Below are 18,055 nucleotides of genomic sequence, written 5' to 3'. Positions count from 1 at the left end.
ATAGACTGATCATTTCTTTGTCAGTGGGCAAACGTGCTCCTTCTACCCCCACTGGCTATAGGGTGAATGCATCAATTTGTGAGTCGCTCTGGACTAGAGCGTCTGCTAAATGACGTAAATGTGCCCTTGAGCAAGGCACTTAACCCTAATTGCTCCTGTAAATCGCTCTGGATAAGAGCCTCTGCTAAATGACTAAAATATAAAAATATAAATATAAACGTACAAAATCAGCAGGGGATCAAATACTTTTTTCCCTCACTGTAAGTATTTTACGTATCAGCTAACCACATCATTTGTTATAGCAATCTGAACAGGGGAACACAACCTTTATAAGACTGCCTGGTTCTTCTGATGACCAACACATTCTTTAAAGGGAAAGTTCACTTCTGTAAATGGTATGTTATTTTTGACTTACCTAGGGAAGAACCTGGACACCCTAGGTAACACCATAGGGAAGTTGAAAATACACCAAAAATGGTGAGCTATCCCTTTAATGCCATGTTGCCTCAGAAGAGATATTACTCACACTGTCCAGTTTTTATGGTGAAATGTAGGCTAAAGACTTGGGCCCTCTAGTTCTTACTACTCTTTTTGCTGTTAGAACATATAACCCAAATGTGCTTTACACCTCTTGAGGTGCTCCATTCTGTACCTCACCTGCGAAGTCAGGGAAATATGAGGATTTTCTTTAGGGGGTTTTCACAACACTGTCTGGTTCTGAATTTTGTTTGAATGTAAGGCACTGTATTTACAGGGTTTAATTTGTCTGGAAACATAAATGTAATCTGTCCATGAATAGAATTGACTTTACATCCTATTTGAATGTAAGATGTAGCATAAAAAACATCCACACAAAGTTGGGGAAATAAAAGACCCTGATTTGAGGACTAAGTTATGTGGTCATTTTCACAACATATTCACTAATGTAAGCTACTTTGTAACGTTGTGGATGGCTAACTCCAAACCACCCTTTACACTCTCTCCTGGCTCGACTTGTTGACCCCTGGTAAAGTCATGGTTGTGCCTTCTGTCTACAGTAGGTGTGTGCTGAAACCTTTGCTCAATGCATAAAGAACTTTAAGAGGTAAGGTGTGTGTGAACTTATTTGCTTACTGGCTTGTATCTAACTCTCTAAAGTTAGTTCAGTGGTTCCCAACCTTTTTCGGTTACTGTACCACCAACTGAATTTTGCTCCGCCCGGAGTACCACTGAAGTACCCCCTCATGTGCATTCTACCAGTAGGCCTATGGCCTGATGAGTCTACTCAAGTACCCCCTGTGGATAGGCCAATTACCCCCAGGGGTCCTAGTACCCCTGGTTGGGAACCACTGCTCTCTCTAGTCATGCAGTCGTTGCAACACCAGATAACTTTTAGAAGGAACACAACTCTGGGTCAAGCGACTGTCAAGCCAACACCGTAACCGTTACGCCAAGAGGTCCGAACCTCTTAACGAGGTCGCTACAATAGGGTTTATGGCATTTTAAAATCATTATTAACCATTTCATTATAGGCCGATTGATCTCATACCGGTGAGGTGTAGACCTACTCAAAAATTGTTTGAAGGTGCAATCTGTAACTGCATATTGTAGTGACGCTACTGTAGGCTATTATGGTCGGGTCTATGGATGATGGACAGGTGGATGGAATCGTGTCTTCTTGCAGAGGCATGGGAGGTGGAAATTGGTGGTGGTCTCCTTTAAGGCTAAGCAGGTAGAGGATTTCGGACAACATAGCCAATGGATTTAGTGGCTGGTCCTGGGTTTCAACCTAGACTCAGAAGTAGACGTAACATAGTAAATGTAAATCCGGGACGCTACAATTAACATGATATGTCACGTTTCGTATAGGAATGTATTATTTTGTGGATGTCCATCATCCATTTCGTACAATATGTTAGGAATTGCAATTTGTACAATATCTGCAAAATGTGTGATATGTTACAAACAGTGCTTGACTTGGGATGAAAGAAGTGCAGGGGCTGTAGTTTCCAAGTCTGTCTATAAGAGTATTTTCACCAAAATTCACAAATGACATTATGCTATAGAGACCTGATTATTCACTGTTAAGGGTTCATACACATTTTCCATGACTTCTAACCACATTTTCGTGGCTAGTATTATAGCCTACATGAAAAGGTAAGCATCATTGACACTGGAAAACCTACCACCTAATGCCGTTGTGACCTTGATCAAGGCACTTAACCCCCACAAAGTAGAACTGCACTGTTAGTCACATGTTGTCAACATGTGGTCAACCCTCCATCTGGAGGGCTCCTGGATGTGCAGGCATGGCTTTTGATCCAGCCCTGAAACACCCAAGTCTGCTTATCAAGGTCCTGTTGAGCACGGATGTTTAAGCTATAACTTGGATAACGTGTGAAATGCTTGATAATGTATGTGAATCAACAGAGAGGTATATTTTCTGGGTGATTTAAATATTGACTGGCTTTCATCAAGCTGCCCACTCAAGAAAAAGCTTCAAACTGTAACTAGTGCCTGCAACCTGGTTCAGGTTATCAGTCAACCTACCAGGGTAGTTACAAACAGCACAGTAATTAAACATCAACATGTATTGATCACATCTTTACTAATGCTGCAGAAATTTGCTTTAAAGCAGTATCCAAATCCCACGGGGGGCCAGTATGAAAAATAAAAAAATAATGTATGCACTCACTAACTAAGTCGCTCTGGATAAGAGCGTCTGCTAAATGACTAAAATGTAAATGTAAAATGACAACACAGTAGCCATATCTAGGGAAACCAAAGTTCCAAAGGCTGGGCCTAATATAGTGTATAAGAGGTCGTCATACAATACTTTTTGTAGTGATTCCTATGTTGTTGATGTTAATAATATTTGTTGGTCTGTGGTGTGTAATGAGGAACAACCAGACACTGCACTTGACACATTTATGAAATTGCTTATTCCAGTTACTAATAAGCATGCACCCATTAAGAAAATGACTGTAAAAACTGTTAAATCCCTGTGGATTGATGAGGAATTAAAAAATGGTATGGTTGAGGGGGATGAGGCAAAAGGAATGTGTCACGTTCGTTGAATGACGGGTCAGACCAAGGCGCAGCGTGTACATGTTTATTAACTTATAAACACAACGACAAAACAACAACCGAAACGAAACGTGAAGTCCAAGGTAGAACACACAACATACCTTACCAAGAACAAGATCCCACAACTACACAGTGCCAATAGGCTGCCTAAGTATGATCCCCAATCAGAGACAACGAGCGACAGCTGCCTCTGATTGGGAACCACACCGGCCAACATAGATCTATACATACTAGAATACAACATTGAAGATATACAACAAGGAATATACACACCCTGACTCAACATATACAAGTCCCCTGAGTCAGGGCGTGACAGTACCCCACCCCCCCCCCCCAAAGGGGACTCCGACCGCACAACCTTCACATACCAGGGTAGGGGCCGGGTGGGCATTCCGCCTCGGAGGCGGATCCGGCTCCGGGCGTGACGACCACACCCTCTCCGCCTCCCTGTTGCGCCCCTGGTCTGGTCTGGACCTCGGCGCGCTGCTTCCCCTCTCCTTCCTCCCACGATACGCCAGGCCCTGTCTGGACCCTGGTGTGGGAGACCCCGAACCTGGAGAGAGGCTGACGTCATGGTCTGGACTGGAGCCGCTGACCGGAGCTGGACTGGGCACCGGTGGAGCGGACTGCTCTGGCTCCGGAGTGGAGCCGCTGACCGGAGCTGGATCAGGCACCGGTGGAGCGGACTGCTCTGGCTCCGGAGTGGAGCCGCTGACCGGAGCAGGTCAGGCACCGGTGGAGCGGGCTGCTCTGGTTCCGGAGTGGAACAGCTGACCGGAACTGGATCAGGCACCGGTGGAGCGGACTGCTCTGGCTCCGGAGTGGAGCAGCTGACCGGTGCCGGACCAGGCACCGGTGGAACGGGCACGGGCCGTGCCGGACTGGACAAATGCACCACTGGTGTGGTGCGAGGAGCAGGCATGGGCCGGACCGGACTAGGAACACGCACCACTGGCTTGGTGCGAGGGGCAGGAACGGGCCGGGCCGGACTGGCGACGCGCACCACTGGCTTGGTGCGAGGAGCAGGAACAGGCCGGGCCGGACTGGCGACGCGCACCACTGGCTTGGTGCGAGGAGCAGGAACAGGCCGGGCCGGACTGGCGACGCGCACCACTGGCTTGGTGCGAGGAGCAGGAACAGGCTGGGCAGGACTGGCGACGTGCACCACTGGCTTGGTGCAAGGAGCAGGAACGGGCCGGACTGGCGACGCGCACCACTGTCTTGGTGCGAGAAGCAGGAACAGGCCGGGCCGGACTGGGGACGCGCACCACTGGCTTGGTGCGAGGAGCAGGAACAGGCCGGGCCGGACTGTGGAGGCGGACTGGAGGTCTGGAGTGGAGAGCTGGCACAACCCGTCCTGGCTGAATGCCTACTTCCGCACAGTATGTGTGAGGCATCAGCACAAGACGCACTGGGCTGTGCACGTGCACTGGCGATACAGTTCGTAGAACTGGCGCAGGATATGCGGGACCGAGGAGGCGTACTGGAGACCAGGAGCGTTGAGCCGGCACACCCTGTCCTGGCTGGATGCCCATCTTTGCACGGCACGTGCGTGGTGCAAGCACAGGACGTACAGGACTGTGCCGGCGCACTGGCGACACAGTCCGTAGCTCCGCATAACACGGAGCCTGCCCAGTCATACGCTTCCTCGCGTGAGTACGGGGAGTTGGCTCTGCTCTGACACTAGGCTCCGCCAACCACCCCGTGTGCCCCCCCCAACATTTTTATTGGGGCTGCTTCTCGGGCTTCCTCCTCGACCGGCCTCCTCCGTGTTGCTGTTGCACCTCTCCTGCCTGGGCATCTACCTTAGCCCATGGTGCTCTCCCCGCAAATATCTCTTCCTATGACCACAAATTGCTCACCTGTGACATGGCTATTCGCTCCGCCTGGGCACGCTGCTTGGTCCTCGTTTGGTGGGATCTTCTGTCACGTTTCGTTTATTGTTTTGTCGTGTGTTTATTAAGTTGAATAAACATGTACGTATATCACGCTGCGCCTTGGTCTGACCCATCATTAAACGAACGTGACAGAATGGCAAATAAGTCTGGCTGCACAACGGATTGGTAAACGTACTGTAAATTGAGAAATCATGTGACTAAACTGAATAAAAAGAAGAAACTACACTATGAAACAAAGATAAATTACATAAAGAATGATAGTCAAAAGCTTTGGAGCACCTTAAATGAATGGGCAAAAAGGCAAACTCATTGAATTAGATGGCTCATTCATCACAAAACCCACTGATATTGCCAATTACTTTAATTATTTTTTAATTGGCAAATTTAGCCTTGAGATGCCAGCAACAAACGCTGACACTACACATCCAAGTATAACTGATCAAATTATGAAAGACAAGCATTGTAATTTTGAATTCCGTAAAGTGAGTGTGGAAGAAGTGAAACAATTATTGTTGTCTATTAACAATGACAAGCCACCAGGGTCTGACAACTTGGATGGAAAATTACTGAGGATAATAGCGGACGATATTGCCACTCCTATTTGCCATATCTTCAATCTAAGCCTACTAGAAAGTGTGTGCCCTCAGGCCAGGAGGGAAGCAAAAGTAGTTCTGCTACCTAAGAATAGTAAAGCCCCCTTTACTGGCTCAAATAGCCGACCAATCAGCCTGTTACCAACCCTTAGTAAACTTTTGGAAAAAATTGTGTTTGACCAGATACATTTTACATTTTACATTTTAGTCATTTAGCAGACGCTCTTATCCAGAGCAACTTACAGTTAGTGAGTGCATACATTTTTCATACTGGCCCCCCGTGGGAAACGAACCCACAACCCTGGCGTTGCAAGCGCCATGCTCTACCAACTGAGCTACACGGGGCCCATACATTGCTATTTTACTGTAAACAAAATGACAACAGACTTTCAGCACACTTATAGGGAAGGTAATTCAACAAGCATGGCACTTACACAACTGACTGATGATTGGCTGAGAGAAATTGATGATAAAAAGATTGTGGGAGCTGTTTTGTTAGACTTCAGCGCGGCTTTTGACATTATCGATCATAGTCTACTGATGGAAAAACGTATGTGTTATGGCTTTACACCCCCTGCTATATTGTGGATAAAGAGTTACCTGTCTAACAGAACACAGACGGTGTTCTTTAATGGAAGCCTCTCCAACATAATCCAGGTAGAATCAGGCAGCTGTCTAGGCCCCTTACTTTTTTCAATCTTAACTAATGACATGCCACTGGCCTTAAGTAAAGCCAGTGTGTCTATGTATGCGGATGACTCAACACTATACACGTCAGCTACTACAGCGAGTGAAATCACTGCAACACTTAACAAAGAGCTGCAGTTAGTTTCAGAATGGGTGGCAAGGAATAAAACTAAAAGCATTGTATTTGGGACTAATCATTCACTAAACCCTAAACCTCAACTAAATCTTGTAATAAATAATGTGGAAATTGAGCAAGTTGAGGTGACTAAACTGCTTGGAGTAAACCTGGATTGTAAACTGTCATGGTCAAAACATGTTGATACAACAGTAGCTAAGATGGGGAGAAGTCTGTCCATAATAAAGCGCTGCTCTGCCTTTTTAACAACACTATCAACAAGACAGGTCCTACAGGCTCTAGTTTTGCAGCACCTGGACTACTGTTCAGTCATGTGGTCAGGTGCCACATAGAGGGACCTTAGAAAATTACAATTGGCTCAGAACAGGGCAGCACTCATTAATAATATGCATGTAAATCTCTCATGGCTCAAAGTGGAGGAGAGATTGACTTCATCACTACTTGTTTTTTAAAGAAGTGTTGACATGCTGAATGCACTGAGGTGTCTGTTTAAACTACTAGCACACAGCTCGGACACCCATACATACCCCACAAGACATGTCACCAGAGGTCTCTTCACAATCCCCAAGTCAAGAACAGACTATGGGAGGCGCACAGTCCTACATAGAGCCATGGCTACATGGAACTCTATTCCACATCAGGTAACTGATGCAAGCAGTAGAATCACATACAGAAAACAGATAAAAATACACCTTATGGAACAACAGGGACTGTGAAGAGACCCACACACAGGCACAGACACACATACACATGATAAGACACGCACTCTACACACTCTACACACACGTACACATGGATGTTGTATTGTAAATATGTGATAGTGGAGTAGTGGCCTGAGGGAACACACTAAATGTATTGGGTAAAGTGTTATGAAATGTAATGTCATGTAATATTTTTAACTGTGGCTTGCGAAACTATTCACCCCCCTTGGCATTTTACCTATTTTGTTGCCTTACAACCTGGAATTAAAATGGATTTTGGGGGGGTTTGTATCATTTGATTTACACAACATGCCTACCACTTTGAAGATGCAAAATATTGTTTTTTGTGAAACAAACAAGAAATAAGACAAAAAAACAGAAAACTTGAGTGTGCATAACTATTCACCCCCCCAAAGCAATACTTTGTAGAGCCACCTTTTGCAGCAAATACAGCTGCAAGTCTCTTGGGGTATGTCTCTATAAGCTTGGCACATCTAGCCACTGGGATTTTTGTCCATTCTTCAAGGCAAAACTGCTCCAGCTCCTTCAAGTTACCACAGACATACCACAGATTCTCAATTGGATTGAGGTCTGAGCTTTGACTAGGCCATTCCAAGACATTTAAATGTTTCCCCTTAAACCACTCGAGTGTTGCTTTAGCAGTCTGCTTAGGGTCAATGTCCTGCTGGAAGGTGAACCTCCGTCCCAGTCTCAAATCTCTGGAAGACTGAAACAGGTTTCCCTCAAGAATTTCCCTGTATTAATCACCATCCATCATTCCTTCAATTCTGAGCAATTTCCCAGTCCCTGCCGATGAAAACTTCCCCACAGCATGATGCTGCCACCACCATGCTTCACTGTGGGGATGGTGTTCTCGGGGTGATGAGAGGTGTTGGATTTGCGCCAGACATAGCGTTTTCCTTGATGGCCAAAAAGCTCAATTTTAGTCTCTGTACCTTCTTCCATTTGTTTGGGGAGTCTTCCACATGCCTTTTGGCGAACACCAAACGTGTTTGCTTATTTTTTTCTTTAAGCAATGGCTTTTTTCTGGCCACTCTTCTGTAAATCCCAGCTCTGTGGAGTGTACGGCTTAAAGTGGTCCTATGGACAGATACTCCAATCTCTGCTGTGGAGCTTTGCAGCTCCTTCAGGGTTATCTTTGGTCTCTTTGTTGCCTCTCTGATTAATGCCCTCCTTGCCTGGTCCGTGAGTTTTGGTGGGCGGCCCTCTCTTGGCAGGTTTGTTGTGGTGCCATATTCTTTCCGTTTTTTAAATAATGGATTTAATGGTGCTCCGTGGGATGTTCAAAGTTTCAGATATTTTTTTAGAACACAACCTTGATCTGTACTTCTCCACAATTTTGTCCCTGACCTGTTTGGAGAGCTCCTTAGTCTTCATGGTGCCGCTTGCTTGGTGGTGCCCCTTGCTTAGTGGTGTTGCAGACTCTGGGGCCTTTCAGAACAGGTGTATATATGCTGAGATCATGTGACAGATCATGTGACACTTAGATTGCACACAGGTGGACTTTATTTAACTAATTATGTGACTTCTGAAGGTAATTGGTTGCACCAGATCTTATTTAGGGGCTTCATAGCAAAGGGGGAGAATACATATGCACGCACCACTTTTCCGTTATTTATTATTTAGAATTTTTTGAAACAAGTTATTTTTTTCATTTCACTTTACCAATTTGGACTATTTTGTGTATGTCCATTACATGAAATCCAAATAAAAATCAATTTAAACTACAGGTTGTAATGCAACAAAATAGGAAAAAGGCCAAGGGGGATGAATACTTTTGCAAGGCACTGTAACTGCCTTAATGTTGCTGGACCCCAAGCTAATGGGGATCCTTAATAAATACAAAATACAAATGTGGTTAGACCAGGGCTTGAACAAAAGCCTGCACACCAAGTAGCTATCCTGGAGGATGTTTGCCACCCTTGATATACTGTAAAATATTGCAACATTACAACCAAATACTTTTGTCTTTATAAAATGATTCCATCATTCAATGAATCAGGGATCAAATGGATACTTATTTAGTTAGCTATAGTTAACTAGCGAGATAATTGCTAGTTATTCTGTTGTCTGTCATTATTTTATACCTGCTGCTGAAATGTCGCTCTCTCTCCTCGGGCAACGGCCCACTCACACTTGGACACATGCAGCACCACAGACACGCACTGAATGGTCATTCCGATAATGGCTGACATTGATTAAGATTGATAATATTTAAAAGTGTGCCTTCATGAATTACATTAACAAAAATTATTAAACTAATTTCCATGACTTTTCATGACCTTATAAACCCTAATTTGGAACAGCGCATCATGCCATTCAGGCTGGAACATTTTCAATGTGCGCAATCTCGAACAGCCTACTGTCACGCACAGATTCACAGACTAGCAGCAAATAAACTGGAACAAAGCAGAATCAGTAAATTAATGCCCACACTCCATTGCTATTCAATGAAGATCCCGCCTTCATTGCGCTTTGATCAATCTTTTTTTCCTCTGTGTGTGAAAAATTTGAGGTGCCGGTACGGCGCTCCGGACAGCTCTGGCCCAAGTCAAGCACTGGTTACGAATTCCAATTTGTTGTGGCTAGTGTTAGCTAGGTGGCTAAGTGGCTAATGTTAGCTAGGTGGTTAACATTAGCTAGGCTACGGGTTAGGGGTTAAGGTTAGGGTTAAAGTTAGTTGCTAATTAGCTAAAATACTAAAGTTGTCCGTGATGAGATTCATAAACGCAAGCTAGGTAGCTAGACATTCGCGTTATATGCCCACCCACCATATTTGCACACACTGCATATATATTTTCTGTTGTATTTTTGGCTTTATGTTTTGTTTTACCCCATATGTAACTCTGTGTTGTTGTTTTTATCGCACTGCTTTGCTTTATCTTGGCCAGATCGCAGTTGTAAATGAGAACTTGTTCTCAACTGGCTTACCTGGTTAAATAAAGGTTAAAAAATTAAAAATAAAACGTAATCCATCTAAGCCGTTGGTGGGGAGGGGGGTACTAAGCTAACATATGGAATTGTTTTAAGATGGTCATACTATGGATCATTTAGTTATTTGATTTAGAATTTATGACCCCTTTAGGTATCCCCAAAATATTACAAAATTAATTGATTAAATATTCAATTTAGCCTTTACTACTATAGCCCATAGAAACTGTCACGGTCGTCGTAGAGAGTAGACCAATGCGCAGCGTTAGTTGCAAACATATTTTATTTATGTAATGAATGCACGAACAAAACAACAAAACGAAAACGTGACGTCCTCGGTCTAACACAACCGACACGGAAACAAACCAAACGGAACAAGATCCCACAAACACAAAGGGAAAACAGACAGTTTAAATATGGCTCCCAATCAGAGACAACCCGCAACAGCTGACACTCGTTGCCTCTGATTGGGAGCCACTCTGGCCAACATAGAAATACAACACTAGAACTACCACACAGAAAATAAACACATAGAAACTACACACCCTGGCTCAACATATAGAGTCCCCAGAACCAGGGTGTGACAGTACCCCCAAAGGCGCGGACTGCGACCGCGCCTGAACAAAACCCAAACAGGGGAGGGCTGGGTAGGCATTCCTCCTCGGAGGCGGTTCCGGCTCCGGGCTTGACCACCACCCTTCAATAATCCCCCCGTAGCGCCCCTGGTCCGGTCTGGCCCCGCTGGCTGGAGCTGGACTGGACATCGAAGGAGCGGATTGCTTAAGCTCCGTTGTGGAGCAGCTGACCGGTACCTGATCAGGCACCGGTGACCCAGGCACGGGTTGTGCCGGACTGACGACGCGCACCCCTGGCTTGGGTGCGTGGAGCAGGAACGGACCGGACCGGGCTGACGATGTGCACACCTGGCTTGGTGCGTGGAGCAGCAACGGGCCGGACCGGGCTGACGATACGCACCCCTGGCTTGAGTGCGTGGAGCAGGAACGAACCGGACCGGGCTGACGATGCGCACCCCTGGCTTGGTGCGTGGAGCAGCAACGGGCGGACCGGGCTGACGATACGCACCCTGGCTTGTGCGTGGAGCAGGAACGGACCGGACCGGGCTGACGATGCGCACCCCTGGCTTGGTGCGTGGAGCAGGAACGGGCCTTACCAGGCTGACGACTCGCACCCCTGGCTTGGTGCGAGTGGCAGGAACAGGCCGGGCCGGGCTGGCGACGCGCACCCCTGGCTTGGTGCGAGCGGCAGGAACAGGCCGGGCCGGGCTGGCGACGCGCACCGTAGGTTTGGTGCGAGTGGCAGGAACAGGCCGGACCGGGCTGGCGACGCGCACCGTAGGCTTGGTGCGAGTGGCAGGAACAGGCCGGGCCGGGCTGGCGACGCACACCGTAGGCTTGGTGCGAGGGGCAGGAACAGGCCGGGCCGGGCTGGCGACGCGCACCGTACACTTGGTGCGAGAAGCAGGAACAGGCCAGGCCGGGCTGGCGACGCGCACCGTACACTTGGTGCGAGGGGCAGGAACAGGCCGGACCGTACTGGGAACACACACCACTGGCCTTAAACGGGGATCAGGAACGGGCCGGACCGGACTGGCAATACACCTCAGTACCTCTCGCCGCGCCTCTACATCTTCCTTCCCTCTTCTCACCAATGGCTCCCGTAACCTGGTGGCCTTCTGAATTCGCCCCTTGTCTGCCTCCGTCAGCCCCGTCGTCCATGCCCTGTGCCCCCCCCCTAAATTTTTTTTGGGGTTGCCTCTCGTCCGTCCGACGACGACACTGATTACGCCGTTGCTCCTCTCTCCGTCGCGCCTCTACCATCTCCCTCCATGGCCGGCGATCCATCCCGGCCTGGATTTCCTCCCAGGTCCAGGACCCCTGCCCGTCCAAGATCTGCTCCCACGTCCAGGCTGCCTGCTCCTGGACACGCTGCTTGGTCCTGGTATGGTGGGATCTTCTGTCACGATCGTCGTAGAGAGTAGACCAATGCGCAGCGTTAGTTGCAAACATATTTTATTTATGTAATGAATGCACGAACAAAACAACAAAACGAAAACGTGACGTCCTCGGTCTAACACAACCGACACGGAAACAAACCAAACGGAACAAGATCCCACAAACACAAAGGGAAAACAGACAGTTTAAATATGGCTCCCAATCAGAGACAACCCGCAACAGCTGACACTCGTTGCCTCTGATTGGGAGCCACTCTGGCCAACATAGAAATACAACACTAGAACTACCACACAGAAAATAAACACATAGAAACTACACACCCTGGCTCAACATATAGAGTCCCCAGAACCAGGGTGTGACAGAAACACATTGAATAACACAGTCATAAATGGCAAAAAAAGACAGTAAAATAAGAAATCATAAGGAATATGGTTTTGAAGTGTCTGTCCTATTGACCCCTTTCCAGTACACGACACACTGACGTCAGACACGACTTTTGGCTGCAGTAAAAAAGCCATCGCCATCTGGGCTTATTCAACATAGCCTAGATTTACGTTTTTATTACTTCTAAACAAAATAATTTTGGGGTGTTCTCATATGCTTACAATGATTTTGATTATTGCATGACCAGTCGCTAAGATTATATTTGGTTGTGATCTTTGCAAAATAACTGTTTTGGATGCAGCAGTTGTTAGCTAGAATGCTAACGCTCATTGACATAGACTGTAGGAAAAGCTAGCCAAAGAGACATTTTACTAGTTGAAGTTGAAGTGTTTTCTAAGTATAATGCAGTTGAATTTGCGATAATGACACAAACATTATATTAAGCAGGACATACATATGAGCCTTAAAATCCAATTATAATCCAAAAGTTGTGTGAAATGTACTCATAAGCAACATGTAAATAGAGGCTTTTCTGCTGGCGTTTTATAAGAACTCCCCTATGTTCTTCCACCAACTTGCATGCATCGCCCTCGTGTGGCAATGTTTGCAAACACAGAAAGGGGTCTATATCTAGGAGATATAAGAAAGCCCAGGAAATATACAGTTGAAGTCAGAAGTTTACATACACTTAGGTTGGAGTCATTGAAACTCATTTTTCAACCACTCCACAAATTTCTTGTTAACAAACTATAGTTTTGGCAAGTCGGTTAGGACATCTACTTTGTGCATGACACAAGTAATTTTTCCAACAATTGTTTACAGACAGATTATTTCACTTATAATTCACTGTATCACAATTCCAGTGGGTCAGAAGTTTACAAACACTAAGTTGACTGTGCCTTTAAACAGCTTGGAAAATTCCAGAAAATGATATCATGGCTTTAGAAGCTTCTGATAGGCTAATTGACATCATTTGAGTCAGTTGGAGGTGTACCTGTGGATGTATTTCAAGGCATACCTTCAATCTCAGTGCTTCTTTGCTTTACATCATGGGATGATCCAAATAAATCAGCCAAGATCTCAGAAAAAGAATTGTAGACCTCCACAAGTCTGGTTCATCCTTGGGAGCAATTTCCAAATGCCTGAAGGTACCACGTTCATCTGTACAAACAATAGTATGCAAGTATAAACACCATGGGACCACCAGGCATCATACCGCTCAGGAAGGAGACGCGTTCTGTCTCCTAGAGATTAACGTACTTTGCAAATCAAGTGCAAATCAATCCCAGAACAACAGCAAAGGACCTTGTGAAGATGCTGGAGGAAATAGGTACAAACGTATCTATATCCACAGTAAAACGAGTCCTATATCGACATAACCTGAAAGGCCGCTCAGCAAGGAAGAAGCCACTGCTCCAAAACCGCCATAAAAAAGCCAGACTACGGTTTGCAACTGCACATGGGGACAAAGATCGTACTTTTTGGAGAAATTTCCTCTGGTCTGATGAAACAAAAATAGAACTGTTTGGCCATAATGACCATCGTTATGTTTGGAGGAAAAAGGGTGTGGGTTGCAGGCCGAAGAACACCATCCCAACCGTGAAGCACGGGGGTGGCAGCATCATGCTGTGGGGGTGCTTTGCTGCAGGAGGGACTGGTGCACTTCACAAAATAGATGGCATAATGAGGAAGGAAAACTATGTGGATATACTGAAGCAACATCTCAAGACATCAGTCAGGAAGTTAAAGCTTGGTCGCAAATGGGTCTTCCAAATGGACAATGACCCCAAGCATACTTCAAAAGTTGTGGCAAAATGGCTTAAGGACAACAAAGTCAAGGTATTGGAGTGGCCATCACAAAGCCCTGACCTCAATCCTATAGAACATTTGTGGGCAGAACTGAAAAAGCGTGTGCGAGCAAGGAGGCCTACAAACCTGACTCAGTTACACCAGCTCTGTCAGGAGGAATGGGCCAAAATTCACCCAACTTATTGTGGGAAGCTTGTGGAAGGCTACCAATTTAAAGGCAATGCTATCAAATACTAATTACGTGTATGTACATTTCTGACCCACTGGGAATGTGATGAAATAAATAAAAGCTGAAATAAATAATTCTCTCTACTATTATTCTGAAATTTCACATTCTTAAAATAAAGTGGTGATCCTAACTGACCTAAAACATGGAATTTTTACTAGGATTAAATGTCAGGAATTGTGAAAAACTGAGTTTAAATGTATTTGGCTAAGGTGTATGTAAACTTCCGACTTCAACTGTATATATATATTTTTTGGACACATATTTAACCTCTTATTTTTGTTGGCACAAAACTACTGTACCTCCATACTTCCATTCGTTTGTATGGGCTACCTTCAGATGAGTCTGGTGACACTTGTGGGGGTCGTAGAGGCTGTTCGGATGCTATAGACATTTTCATGAGAAGACCGATTTGCGGGATGTCTCATGGTCTGACAAACACTGCTGTAGCTCGGCCATCTCCCACCGTAGATGGTGAAGGCCGACATAAGTGGATGCAGTGTATTGAGCTGCAGCCCATGCAAAAAAACGTAATATCTCTAGCTTAAACTGACACATTTTGATGGGGATTTTTAATATTATTTTTTAAGTAACCTTCTGTCTTATGTAACCATACCAAACGTAACATATCTAATACTACTACTACAATACTAATTCGAGTGATCGGATTTACATTTACTATGTTACGTCTAGTCTGAGACCAGGCTGTAGGTTTGTGTACTACATCATCGCATCTGCGCGAGAGGACTCCTTGAAGGGGACAGAAACAAGCCGATGAAGCGGTGCACACACTGACACGATGGATTTCAATCTCAAAAAGCTTACTTCTGATGCAGGAGTCTTCTTCACCCGTGCAGTCCAGGTATTTAGGAAATGTGTTATTAGAAATACCATGAATAATTGTTTTTGTCGTGCTCTGACCAAGGTGCGTAGTCTGTAATGATCTTATTCCGAGGCTGATTGTAATGGGTCGTCCTTCCAATATAACGCTGCAAACACCAAACAGAAACGGTTACCTAAAACGTATTTATGAATAGGAAATGTTGTTCGTTTAGGTTTTTCTCACCGTTAACGTCATTGTAAACTGATAATTCTGGTTAAACCCTTCTCCATTATTTATGGCTGTTCTCGACCGTAGCGCGGAGGGGTGCATGTGACGGTCACAAGGATACGGGGCGGCGACTCCTCTAATCGCTACTGTACACTCACTGTAGGCTACTGTCAGAGAAATCCTAGGGCTAGGCTGCTAGACCTGTCTGCTATACATTTTTTTCTATGTATTTGGTTGTCATTGCTTGTCATTTCAGTCCTCACTGAAAAAAGGCAACATATTTTTGTATTATTCTGTATTGAGTGGCGTCTAATAATGGTGTGTGTAGCAGCCTATGTCTCATTCCTCAGTCATTGGTCCTATTCTAATCATAGGATTGACCTGTTTCCCTGTCAGGCGGCAGGTACAGTAATTTAGCGATTAGAGAGGCGAGCCAGCAGCCGGAGGGTTCTCAGTTCGAATCCCGGGACCGACGGGGAAAATCTGTTGGGAAGTGAGCTGGCAACCAGAGGGTTGCTGCTATCATCCTAGATGCCATTGCCTGCAATTGTGCCGTTGAGCAAGGCACTTAACCCCCCCACAACAATAGCCCCCCTCTCCAAAACCTGTATGAATGTGTATGTGTATATACAGTGGATTCGGAAAGTATTCAGATCCTTTCCCTTTTTCCACATTTTGTTATGTCACAGCCTTATTATAAAATTGATGAAATCGTTTTTCCCCCTCAATAATCTACACACCATACCCCATAATGACAAAACAAAAACACGTTTTTAGAAAAATTTGCAAATGTATTAAAAATTAAACACAGAAATATCTTATTTACATAAGTATTCAGACCCTTTGCTATGAGACTCGAAATTGAGCTCAGGTGCATCCTGTTTCCATTAATCATCCTTGAGATGTTGGAGTCTTGATTAGAGTCCACCTGTGATAAATTCAATTGATTGGACATGATTTGGAAAGGCACACACCTGTCTATATAAGGTCCCACAGTTGACAGTGCATGTCAGAGCAAAAACCAAGTCATGAGGTCAAAGGAATTGTCCGTAGAGCTCTGAGACAGGATTGTGTCGAGGCACAGATCAGGGGAAGAGTGCCAAAAAATGTCTGCAGCATTGAAGGTCCCCAAGAACACCGTGGCCTCCATCATTCTTAAATGGAAGAAGTTTGGAACCACCAATACTCTTCCTAGAGCTGGCCACCCGGCCAAACTGAGCAATCGGGGGAGAAGGGCCTTGGTCAGGGAGGTGACCAGGAACCCAATGGTTACTCTGACAAAGCCAGAATGGTAGTGTCACATGACAGCCCGCTTGGAGTTTGCCAAAAGGCACCTAAAGGACTCTCAGACCATGAGAAACAAGATTCTCTGGTCTGATGAAACCAAGATTGAATTATTTGGCCTGAATGCCAAGCGTCACGTCTGTAGGAAACATGGCACCGTTCCTACGGTGAAGCATGGTGGTGGCAGCATCATGCTGTGGGGATGTTTTTCAGCGGCAGGCAGACTAGTCAGGATCGATGGAAAGATGAACAGAGCAAAGTACAGAGAGATCCTTGATGAAAACCTGCTCCAGAGTGCTCAGGACCTCAGACTGGGGCGAAGGTTCACCTTCCAACAGGAAAACGCCCCTAAGCACACAGCCAAGACCACGCAGGAGTGGCTTCAGGAAAAGTCTCTGAATGTCCTTGAGTGGCCCAGCCAGAGCCCGGACTTGAACCCGATCTAACATCTCTGGAGAGACCTGAAAATAGCTGTGCAGCGACGCTCCCCATCCAACCTGACAGAGCATGAGAAGATCTGCAGAGAAGAATGGGAGAAACTCTCCAAATACAGGTGTGCCAAGCTTGTAGCGTCATACCCAAGAAGACTGGAGGCTGTAATCACTGCCAAAGGTGCTTCAACAAAGTACTGAGTAAACGGTCTGAATACTTACATAAATGTGATATTTTTATTTTATTTTTATACATTTGCAAAAAAATCTAAAAACCTGTTTTTGCTTTGTCATTATGGGGTATTGTGTGTAGATTGGTGAGGAAAAGCAACAGCTGTAACAGAATGTGGGAAAAAGTAAAGGGGTCTGAATACTTTTCCGAATGCACTCTATATATATATATATATATATATATATATATATATATATATATATACACACACACACAGTGTGCAAACAATTTAAGGATACTTGCTCTTTCCATGACATAGACTGACCAGGTGAAAGCTATGATCCCTTATTGATGTCACTTGTTAAATCCAGTCCAATCAGTGTAGCTGAAGGGGAGGAGACAGTTTTTTGAGGTTTGAGCATTTTTCACGCTCAACAGTTTCCCATGCGAATCAAGAATGGTCCACCACCCAAAGGACATCCAGCCAGCTTGATAACTGTGGGAATAACATGGGCCAGCATCCCTGTGGAATGCTTTCAACACCTTACCTTGTAGAGTCCATGCCCTGGTTCTTCCTTTACAATGGTAATCACTGAAGCATTTTCCTGTGTTCGGATGGTTTGGATTTGGGTTAGCAGTAACAGTCATTGTAACAGCCCTTTTTATACCATGTCCAGTTCCTATCTTCACAT

General features: G+C 45.4%; 1 protein-coding gene across 10 annotated transcripts in view; it reads left to right on the top strand.

Moving 5' to 3' along the window:
• Positions 1-15,165: 15,165 nt before the first annotated feature.
• The window catches only part of sh3glb2b (SH3-domain GRB2-like endophilin B2b), a 36,819-nt gene continuing 33,929 nt past the window's right edge, over positions 15,166-18,055 (top strand). For all 10 annotated transcript variants that reach the window (XM_041897629.2, XM_041897627.2, XM_041897625.2 and 7 more), the window contains exon 1: positions 15,166-15,287. In XM_041897629.2, the coding sequence (XP_041753563.1) occupies positions 15,225-15,287 (63 nt within the window). In that variant the 5' untranslated portion in view covers positions 15,166-15,224. The remainder of the gene's footprint in view (positions 15,288-18,055) is intronic.

The sequence above is a fragment of the Coregonus clupeaformis genome, chromosome 15 (assembly GCF_020615455.1).
Source record: "Coregonus clupeaformis isolate EN_2021a chromosome 15, ASM2061545v1, whole genome shotgun sequence".
NCBI classification, from domain to species: Eukaryota; Metazoa; Chordata; class Actinopteri; order Salmoniformes; family Salmonidae; genus Coregonus; species Coregonus clupeaformis.
This window is presented reverse-complemented; position numbering and strand designations above follow the sequence as displayed.